This window comes from Bubalus kerabau, chromosome 17, assembly GCF_029407905.1.
Source record: "Bubalus kerabau isolate K-KA32 ecotype Philippines breed swamp buffalo chromosome 17, PCC_UOA_SB_1v2, whole genome shotgun sequence".
Lineage (NCBI taxonomy): Eukaryota > Metazoa > Chordata > Mammalia > Artiodactyla > Bovidae > Bubalus > Bubalus kerabau.
Genome location: NC_073640.1, coordinates 58435909 through 58446611, shown reverse-complemented (window position 1 = coordinate 58446611; position 10703 = coordinate 58435909). Strand labels below are relative to the sequence as shown.

Sequence of the window (10703 nt, the reverse complement as noted above, 5' to 3'; positions counted from 1 at the left end):
TTCATCATAAAGTTCTAAACATAGTTTGGCTGAGGAGGGAGGGCCAGCCAATCACAGCCGTGCAACGCTACACACCACCAGGCCCAGTTGTTAAACTGTGCCCTCCGGAGGCCGCCGTATATCACTGTCTGTTTAACCCGTACTGGGCAAAATGCCCATCATGTTCACCGAGGCGGAGCTCCAGCCTGCAGCCAATAAGAACCTTTTAGTCCGCTCCTCTGGCAAACTGCCAGTGAGACAGCTGCCGGGCACTATCAACCTTGGGCAGCCAGTTGTCCCTGCAGAGAAGCAACCAATCAGAATTTCTGAAGGAGACCTGCTCTTTCTATCAATTGCCGCTACTTATAAGGCAGGCCATTTGGTCAACTGCCCATCAGCTTGTCCAGGCTGAAGGAGTCGGGAGCTTTGTGCCCAGCACAAAGCTGTGGGCCAGGAGGAACCAGAAACCAAGGCTCGTGTCCACTCAGGCCCCAACAACAAAACTCAGGTGCCTTCGCTGCCCAGGCCCCTCACCCTTTCTACAGAAACTACCTCGGCCTGGATCTTGACTCCACCAGTGCCCTGTGCAATATTTATTGGTCTATCAATTTCTCCCCTGTCCTTTCTCCCAAAGGAATAAATCATGTTTCATAAATCTGGATGAGTCAGAGAGCTGCAGGGGTTGAAAAGAAGGAAGGTTTCGGAATCCCGGAAAGAAGAGACTCTGGGTCTTGGGGGAATGCATTTGGGTGGGTCCCCAGCTTCCCTAGGGCTTCCTTTGTGACTCAGCTGGTAAAGAATCCGCCTGCAGTGCAGAAGACCTGGGTTTGATCCCTGGGTTGGGAAGATGCCCTGGAGAAGGGAAAGGCTACCCACTCCGGTATTCTAGCCTGGAGAATTTCATGGACTGTACAATGGCGGTTGCAAAGAGTCAGACACGCTTGAATGACTTTCACTTTTCCAGCTTCCCTGGTGACCCAGACCATAAAGAATCTGCCTGCAATGCAGGAGGCCTGGGTTTGATCCCTGGGTCGGGAAGATCTCCTGGAGAAGGGAATGGCTACCCACTCCAGTATTCTTGCCTGGAGAATTTCATGGACAGAGGAGCCTGGCAGGTTACAGTCCATGGGGTCACAGAGTTGTAATATACACGACTGAGCTACGAGCATGCACACACTGGCAAAGAAAGCTGTAGTTCTGGAGAGAGGCTGGGCTTGTAATTGCTGAATTCTGGGCTGCGTCACAGAAGAGGATCTTACGGAGGACCTGACTCCGAGGACCTGACTCCCTAAAACACTGGGTCTTCTGAACACCCGAGATAGAGCATATTGTTCACTGCACAAAGACACATGGCCTAGGGGTGGGTTGGTCTAAAACCCGGCCTCTCCCCTTCTCATAAGTGTCCTGATGTGAGGGTGAGCCTGGAGAAGGGGAGGCATCTCATCTAGTTTTTACTAAGGTGTCATGTGGACTAGAGGCAACGTTTGCAGAGGATGGGGGAAGAAGAGGGGCTGGGTTTCAAGAGGGAAATGGAAAAGTATCTTTCCAGAGGAAGTGCCGGAGGGAGGAAAAAAAGACCACTGTTACCAATGAGGGTTCTTGGCCTTCTTAATCAGTTGAAATTGATAAAGAGGCCAGACAAGGAGTTCAGGCAAGGCTTTATTGGGGCTCCTGCTATAGCGGGGAGGGAGGAAGAACAACTTCCCTTAAGGAGGGGCGAGCTGGTCCCTTCTGTGGGGTGAGGGTAAGGGTGTGTCCAGGGGTGGGGTAGAGGGGCGCTTAGGTGGTTTGCCCACCCCCTTGCTGGTGTACGTGTGTAGTGCCCTGCTTTTGCTCCTGGCTCTTAGGAAGTGGCAGTTGGGCTTTTTGGTCTGTTTGTATCTTACTGTCCAGAATTTGCCCCTAATGCGCATGCACGCAGTTATTTTTAGTCCTTCATAGTTTCTTTACATTTTGTAACTGGAGGAGACCGATTGGCCAGGTGCAGGCATTACTCTACTGCAGTAAAGGGTCTCAGGTCTCAGTAACTTAGAACAAGACACACATCCTGCTTGGTTGAGAGAGAGAGACCCCTTGGCCAAGGAGGGACGGCTGGTTCTTACCTAGAAGTACCTGAATATCTAGGCTGGGAAGAATCCTGAGTCTTGCACCAGGAGGGCTGGGGTCCTCCAGTCTGTGGAAGGGGAAGGGCCTTCAGGACCGCGGGCTCCTGTGTCCCAGATTAGAAGGGGATGAGTTCGACGTTCTGAAGGCTGAACTGCTGGTGATGGGGGCTGTCCCAATTCAGGAATGATCAGGCGTGAGTAGCCAGGGTCCCGGGAGGAGGAAGGAAGGAAGGAGTCAAAGGCAGACCCGGCGGCTAAACAGTTTTATTTTCTGTTTAAAATAGAAAAGGAGGAGGGGTGGGGGCTTGCGGGTGAGATGGAGGGGCCGGGAGTCGGCTGGGGAACCAAGGGGAGGCGCAGCCCTCACTCCCGCTTCCGCAAGTGGATGTAGATGATGCCGCTGGCCAGGGCGAGGGGGAAGGCCACCCAGGCCAGGGCGAAGCAGTAACCAAAGCTGCCCCCCGGCGGGCGGTCCGCCAGGATCTCTTCGGCACGAATGGCGTAGATCAGCGCCCCGGTAAACACCGCCACGCCTGCGGGGAGACGGGAACCACACGTCACGGGGGACCCGCAAAACGGGACTGCATTTCCCAACAACCCATGGGGCAAAGAAACCGCCTGAGGGCGAGTGCGCAGCACCACTGCCTACTGGGAGTTGTAGTTCACTCCTCTAGCGCCGCGCCTTGGGGGCTGCTGCAGGCCGGACTTGGGCAATTTAGTTGATCTTTTTGGGCCTCCGTTATTCATCCATTACATGGGACGATAATACCAACTTATCCATCCATCCATTCAAGGAATATTTTTGAGTGACTTTACACAAGCCAAGCACACAGGTAGTACATTAATAGAACAAGAGGGAACCTAGAAACGTAATGCTCCCCAAAAATGATAACTATGATTAACTTTGCTCTTTGCTCCTGAAGTAAAAAAAAATGAAAAGTACATAAAAATCCCTTAAGTGTCTGATACAAGGTCAGTCCACAAGAAATAGCAACTGGTTGACATTACAAGACCACTGCTATTATGATTTAGAGTTCTCTCCTGGTGTTATTCAGAGAAGGCAATGGCACCCCACTCTGGTACTCTTGCCTGGAAAATCCCATGGATGGAGGAGCCTGGTAGGCTGAAGTCCATGGGGTCGCCAAGAGTTGGACACGACTGACGACTTCACTTTCGCGCATTAGAGAAGGAAATGGCAACCCACTCCAGTGTTCTTGCCTGGAGAATCCCAGGGGTGGGGGAGCCTGGGCTGCCATCTGTGGAGTCGCACAGAGTCAGACATGACTGAAGCGACTTAGCAGCAGCAGCAGCAGCCTGGTGTTATTAATTAGCTACCTATCCCTACTGGCCTCCCTCCGTTCCTGGGATCTAGATTATTCATCCCCAGCCCTTTCCCCAGCCCTGGCTCCTTGAAGCTCTAAGTGCCAGTTGCCCCATGACTCAGAGACCCACACCACAAACCACCAGTGAGACACTGAAAACTACAAGTTCCTTAAGTCCCTGGGGCAGAGAGGTAGCCAAAGGCAGAACCTCAGGTGGTCTTTGTGTTGTTGAGAATTGTTTTCTTTCATTAGGTGTCCATTCTTCCCCCTGCCCTCCCCCCATCCTCACAGGCCTCCTCCCTTCCTTTCAGTTCCCTGAGGAACCGTGCTCACTGGTGCAAAGCTGGCAGAAGCCAGTGGCATAGAATAGCCCTCCTCGCCGCATGGTGTAGAGCTGGAACATGAACAGGATGAAGGACAGACAGCAGAGGATGAGGGAAAGCACCATGAGGACTTGTACTGCCTTCAGCCAGCCTGCAATAAGGAGATAGGGGTGGAAGTTACAGCAGGTCCAGAGTTCAGCTCCACCTGCTTGCTCATCATTGCTCCCACCAACCGTTCTTCCATTTAGAGTCATTCAACCTCAGATACTCAGTAGTTATCACTTATATCAACTTTGATGCCTATAACTTTCCTAAATTCCCTGAGGAATTGTAGAAGCCATTTGCAGATTCTTTAGGATTTTCTATATAAACATGCTCACTGGGAATCGAGACAGTTTTACTTCTTCTTTTCCCATCTTTTATGCCTTTTATTTCTTTTTCTTGACTTGTTGCATTGGCTACCTCCAGTATGATGTGGTATCGAATTGTGAGAGCAGAAATTCTTCCTTTGCTCTTAGGGAAAAATCATTTAATCTTCCACCTTCTTTGACTTAGAAATTTAAGCGGATGCAGCTCGGCCCCTTTAGAACTCAGATGCATCTGACCCCACTTCTTTTGAACCTTGCAAGGATTCAGTCTCACCTCTTTAGAACCTCAATGTGGTCCACCCCGTTGGAACTTGGATAGCGTGGTCCCAGCCATCCATTCAGAACACCTTTCCTGCCTCTTTAGGACTTTGGGAACATGTTCTTGTCTTCTCAGAATCTTGAAAGCTTTCCCCCAATTCCTTAAACCTATAGCGTGTGGTCTCCACTCCTAAATCATCGGGAGTGGGGTTTTTAACCTCAGCAGGTAAATAATCTTCCTGCAGGGCAGGAGACCTGGGTTCAATCCCTGGGTTGGGAAGATCCCTTGGAGAAGGGAAAGGCTACCCACTCCAGTATTATGGCCTGGAGAATTCCATGGACTATATAGTCCATGGGGTTGCAAAGAGTCGGACACGGCTGAGCGACTTTCACTTCACTTCACTCTAGAACATGAGCATACTTCCCCCTACCATCCAGAAAGGTGGGCCATCATACATCAGCTTCAGTCACTCAGCATGGGGACCCATAACCCGCCCACTCAAACCTTGGGGGGTTCCCAATCCTTGGTCCCAGGAGGAGACTTGGGGTTATCCCTCCCTTCTGCAGACCCATCTCCAGCGCCCCTCACGCCTCACCATTCTCGCTGACGTTACTGCAGGCCCACGTTTTGTTCTCACTGTTCCATGTGCAGTCGTACCAGAGATTCAGGGACTCCTTGCCGGGGAGAGTCCACCAGGACTGGGATGGGTAGAGGAACAAGGGCAAAGTCAGGGAGACTAGGCAGGGTTGGGAAAAGGGCAAGGTGCCATGGGAAAGCATGGATTTAATAGCAAAGTGTGGGGTGGGGGCTTCCCGGGAAAGGGTAGGGTGAAGGCAGAGCTCACGAGGGAGTGCTAGGGCAACGGGGCGGGGCCAGAGGGACAGGCGGCCCCCTTCCTCCACGTTGGCTTACCTTGTCCAAAGTGGCCACGAAAAGCAGGATGAGAATGAGGATGTGGAGGGCAGAGACCACCAGCAGGAGGAGAGACATGGCTGTGTTGGAAGCCTGGGGTGGGACGTCAGGAGACAACAGTCACTTCAAGAGGTTGTTGGCACAGGGGCAGGTAAGATGCCTGAATCCTGGTGAGGAAAGGGGCTGAGTCCAGACTCCCAGGTCTAATGGAAAAGGGGGCTAGGAGCCCTAAACTTCTGGTCTGAGGGAGGAGGAGGCTGGGAGCTAGATGCCTGGTTGTGAAGGAGGAGGGAGCTGGGGGCAGGGACTCGTGAATTTCCCAGGGCCTGGAGGGGGCCAGTGATAGACTTGGGTCCAGCAATGAGTAGGACTAGCAATTTGGCTCCCATCTCTGCAGAGCCCTGTCCCTGGGGACATATGGGCAAGGATGTGAAAAATTCCTATCGCTGCTTGTTCAGATCAGAAGCTGGGGGCTGCCCCCAGAAATGGACAATCTTGATTCACCCCACTCCTCTCTTGGGGTGGAGGGAGGAAGGGGGACCCGGTGAGTCATCCGGTTGGTGACTCATCTCACCCTCCCCCCCCACCCCCGCATGCCTCCGAGCACCAGGGAAACCCCAGCCCCTGTCTATGCCCACGAGGTCCCCACCCCACCCTGCCCTGCCGCCAGACTAGTGTCTACTGGACACCTTGTAGGAAAAATGGACAAGATCCATGTTGGGGGTGGGAGAGGGCCTGAGAAGAAGGAGCCAGCCCTCATGACCCTTCAGTGTCCAGAAAGGGCTGCGGTGCTGGGGTGGTGGCGGGTGGTGGCTGGAGTGTCTCCAGACTTCGGTTGTTCTCACGAGAAGCCCTGACCTCAGGGTCTTCCTGGGGGAGTGGACAGCCATAGAGTAAAACTACAGGAAGTTTTTGGGTGGGTGGGGGGGTTCTGCTGGGAACCCTAAAATCTGTCGGGCCCCACCCCTTTCCAAGTCTCCACCCCAAGTGCCAAGAGTTCACTTCTTAAATTACAAGGATTTCCAAGCTTCTTCCAAGCTGGCAGGGAGGTGAGAGTGGGGGTCTCCTTTCCAAACTGCTGCATACCCAAGTAAAGAAAGAAATCACAGGCTGAATAACGGATTGAAAACTTACCGAGAGTGGCAGAAGAAGTCAGATTTGAGTCCGGTCCCTCGATCGGGCCTCCGTGCCCCGCCCTTCTCTTCCCTCCTTCCACCCTCTCGAGGCCCCCGCCTCTCACCGCCTTTCTCCCTCCCTCCCTCTCTCTGGCTCTCTCTCTCTTTCTTCCCTCCAATTCCGGAACCCTCTCTTCCCCCCCCCCCCCCTTTCTTTTTCTCGCCTTCTGCCTCTTGTCTCTCTCTCCTGTCCTCACGGTCTGTACCTCGATCCTGCTTCCTCTCTCCTCATTCTCCTGGTTTCTCTTTCTCTGGCCCTTTCAATATATACTGACCCTTTTATACCCACCCTCACCGCGCCCAGCTGAGGTCGACAGCCAGAGGGAGGGACCAGGCACTCGCGTTCCTCCGTTCCTCCTTTTCTGGGCCCCCACCCACTGCCCCGACAGGCATCTTCTGGGTCTCCCCCTCCTGCGGTGGAGATGACACGTCCTTGGAGGAAAGGAAACAGAGCTGGGGCCCTCAGGTGGGGCAAGCATCACGGGTGGGAGGATCTGATTTTCAGGCCTCTGCTCCCGGACCTGTCCCGGGAACCGACATCTGCTTTGCGGCTTAGGGCTGGATCCTCAGGGGGATGTCTGGGCGGGGAGACCAGATTCCTGCCGCGGGGAGTGGGCTGAGGACTTGTGGGGTTGGCACCCTGGTGAGAATTGGGATGGGAAATAGGGAAGTGTGGAACTCCGGAAGCGGGCAGGAGGTGGAAGTTAAGAACCCAGGGCTACTGTTTCCAGCCTGGGGGACCTTGACCAATTATTTCAAGTCTCTGAACCTCAGTTTCCTAATCGAGAGGTGGGTACACTACTACTTATACTACTGACAATATACTAATGGCAATGATAACAATTCTGGTACTTATTCTAGACAAACAAGGCAATACCAGTACACTAACACATTTTTTCTTTTCCTCATCAAACATTTATTGAACATCTATTATGGACCAGGAGTTAATAATGAAGAAAACAGATGCGAGCCCTGCTGTTCTTACGGAGTTTACCTTCTAGTTGAGCGAGAGAGAGAATAACACATCAGTACAGAAGACAGACTTCAGGTAGTGGTAGGGCTTTGAAGGAAACAAAAGACGGTGACACTGCTAATGATGGGAGGCAACTTGAAAAGGGTGATCCGGTGAGGTTTCTCTAAGGAGAAACCTCATTCTGAGATGAGACTGAGCCTTGAAGACAGGAGTCATTTGAATGCTGGAGGGAGAGGAAGGACACAGGATTGGAGAACAAGCTCAAGTTGTTTGGGGAGCAGACAGAAGGGCCAGTGTGGCCAGAATATAGGGAACTAGAGGGAGTGGTAGGAAGGGAATTCAAAGAGAGCCCTTGAAGCCTAGAGAAGGGGTTTGGATTTTATTCTAAGGGTAGTGGGAAACCATTGGAGGCTTTTAAACAGAAGTGCAATACCAGGGACTTAATGTTATTAATAACTATTATTGTTATTATAATTTATTCTTAGATTATTGAATAAGTGTGGGGCGTGATTACCACTATGTACCTGGGTCTCTATGGAGGGTTGGGTGCTTGGTGAAAAGCAAGGGAGAGGGAGCCAGGTGTCTGGGGTCCTGATGTGGAATTAAGACCTGGAGGACGGAAATCTTGGTCCCCACAAGGGAAAGGAACAGGATGATGGGATGGCTGGGTATCTGAGGGAGCCACAGCGAGAGGGAGGGAGAGTGGTTGGTTATCTGGGCTCCCTGAGGGGGTAAGGGAGGGGCAGTTCAGTGACTGGGTGGTACTCCTAACCCTAACCTGGAAGCTGTTATCACTATGACATAGGCTTTATTCATTATCTGTGATTTGGGGCAGGTTATTAATCTCTCTATGCCTCAGTTTCTTCACCGGTAAAATAGGAATAATAATAGTAAATACCTCAAGGAGCAGTGCTTAGAGGAGTGCCTGGCATAGAGAAAGCGCTGTTGTACATGCACGTTATACCAGACACTGGGACATGGGAGATGAGGTGTCTGAGATTTGGAGAAGGGACAAATGCTTGAGTCCATTGGGTCCCAAGGCTAAGAAGTTGGGAGTACAAAATGAAGGTCGCTGGGGGTGGGTAAAGTAGTTACATCTTTGAGAAGGACAGAGACTGGAGGTCTGAACTCAGTTCTCCAAGTAAGTTAGAAAGCCTGGGTCACTGGGGGAAAAACGAGGGACTGGAGATCGTTATGTTCTTCAAGGAGGCAAAGGGGCTGGACCTGAGTCCTGGGAGGAGTCTGGGAACCAGGGGCTATAGAGATGGAATTTGAGCGGGGGAGGTGGAGAACAGGAAGCTAGGACTCTGAATCAAACTCCCTGAGTGGAATTAGCGACAGGTTGGGGTACTCTGGAGATGTTCTGGGCAGGGGGTCCCCCATGCTAGGGCCCTACAGAAGGGGGAGAATTAGGGTACCCGAGGGCGGTGGTGGAATCTTCCCCTCCTGGGCCTCCAAAGCCACGAGCTGAGCGCCCGCGGGCCTCTTCCTCCCACAGGAAACCGCAGGCGTTGGGCACACCCAGCCTGCAAGGAGCGGCGCCCACAGACAGCAGGCTCTGCGAAGGCCCACGTGGGCAGCAGGCGGCAGTCAAAGGAGGGGGCGAGCCCTGCGGAGCTCGGGGGCGTGCCCGGGAGGGCGTGACCGGAAAGCAGGGGCGGCACGGAGCGCCCTAGGCCCCGCCCACTTCCGCCTCTCAGAGCGCGGACAGCTCTGGCAGCTGAGGTTTTGGCAGTCTCTCCCGAGGCCGTTGGCCGCGCATGCGTAGTGAGCGGCTTCGAGGACTTGAGGCGGTGGTAAGCGCTCCTCTCCCTCACAACTCCTGGCATCGGCACCGCCTGCCTGCTAATGAAGCCTCAAAATAACGTGGTTTTAATCAGCTTAAAACACGCATCTCTCGCGCCCCATCCCGAAGAACTTCGGGCACAGTTCCAAAGCCTTCCAGACGTTCCCCTCCAAGCCCTGCCTCCACAGGCTCTTTCAGCTACTGCCTCTCCCTCCTGGAAACACACAGCCTACCCCTCACAACCCCGTGCTCCCCACACAGATCATCTCGGCGGTTAGCCTCAGCACCCCCTACAAGTCTCGGGAACCTGCGTCCTTCCAGCGCCCTCCCGCCAGGGCTCTCACGTGTTCTTCCGGCCACGCCCCTCGCCACCCCCCGAAGCCCCACCCCTCACAGGGCCCGCAGCCCCGCCCTTTACAGGTATTCTTGTCCCTGCCCTCTCAAAGCTCCGAAGTCCTGCTCTGGACGGTTATCTGTGTCTCTGCCTTCGTCAGGTCCCGCAGCCCTAGCCCTCTCCAGTCTTTGCAGCTTTGCCCTTCCCTCGCTAGCCCCGAAGCGCCGCGCCTCAGGCTCACACATTCTCCTCTCCTCAAAGGCCCTTTCAGCCCCGCCCATCCTAGTCCTCCACAGCTCCGCCCCTCTCCCGGCCTACAGTCCCGCCCTTCACAAGGCTTACAGTTCAGCCCTCCCAGGCCCTCCCAGCCCCGCCCCTCGCGGGACTCCCTCGGCCCCGCCCCTCGTGGTGCTCCCCTCGCAGGACTCCCTCGGCCCCGCCCCTCGTGGTGCTCCCCTAACTCATCTGTTCTTAGCACCTGACCTCCCTGAAGGCCTCGTCGTGGCCTCCTCGGCCCCTCCTCCCCAGCCTCCCCTCCCACGGCTTTCTTCTGTGGCCTTGGTCCCTCCCCGGCTGCTGTCCTCAGACCTTCATTGGCCTCTTATCTCCCCAGTAACCAGACCACAACAGTGAGATTGGAGTACCCAGGACAGGTCAGGCACTCCAGCAGGTAGGGACCCGGCCTCTCTCTCCTCAGCCGACCGGGGCGGGGGTTTCCCCTGCCTCTGTGATGCCTCCTCCCCAAACAGCCCCACCTCGGTGATACCGAGGGTCTAGAGGACCCCGTCCCAGAGTCAGAGCCGTGACAAGACAGAATGTGAGAGGTGGGAGGTTGGGAGGGGCGTGGGAAGAGATCTGACAGGTGCCCCGCTCTGACTCACTGGAGGAATTGACACTCAAAGAGAGGCCAGTTCTGGGGTCACCCTCTTCCAGTGCCTAGTACCTCGCTGTTCATCGCCCACCCTCCTCGCCCTCTCCTCGCCGCCTGAAGGGGTCCTGTGTCGCCCCTACAGAAGCCTCACCCTCTTTGGCCAAGATGCCTTTTGGACTCTCGGCTGGGAGCACTCGCTCCGAGGATGGAAGTGAGGCCTTCCTGGAGGGAATGGGTAATTCCTACTTTCTTTATTTCATTCATTCTTTTCCTCGGTTTTCCCATGTTTCAGGTCC

General features: G+C 54.2%; 1 protein-coding gene across 4 annotated transcripts; it reads right to left on the bottom strand.

Annotated features, from left to right (window-relative positions):
- Window positions 1-2241: 2241 nt before the first annotated feature.
- On the bottom strand, window positions 2242-6668 carry EMP3 (epithelial membrane protein 3 (MAM blood group)). 4 transcript variants are annotated; one of them, XM_055551935.1, is made up of 6 exons: window positions 6650-6664; window positions 6283-6346; window positions 5269-5435; window positions 4952-5054; window positions 3740-3880; window positions 2247-2617 (listed from the first exon to the last, which is right to left on the bottom strand). In XM_055551935.1, exons 3-6 carry the CDS (start codon window positions 5344-5346, stop codon window positions 2448-2450), a joined length of 492 nt encoding a protein of 163 aa, XP_055407910.1. In that variant the 5' UTR covers window positions 5347-5435; window positions 6283-6346; window positions 6650-6664; the 3' UTR covers window positions 2247-2447. The 4 variants fall into 4 exon arrangements, with proteins under 4 accessions (XP_055407912.1, XP_055407911.1, XP_055407910.1 ...); XM_055551937.1 differs by lacking the exon at window positions 6283-6346 and having other exon boundaries at window positions 2242-2617; window positions 5269-5361; window positions 6650-6668; XM_055551936.1 differs by lacking the exons at window positions 6283-6346; window positions 6650-6664 and adding an exon at window positions 6403-6556 and having other exon boundaries at window positions 2245-2617; window positions 5269-5361.
- Between the last annotated feature and the right edge of the window lie 4035 nt (window positions 6669-10703).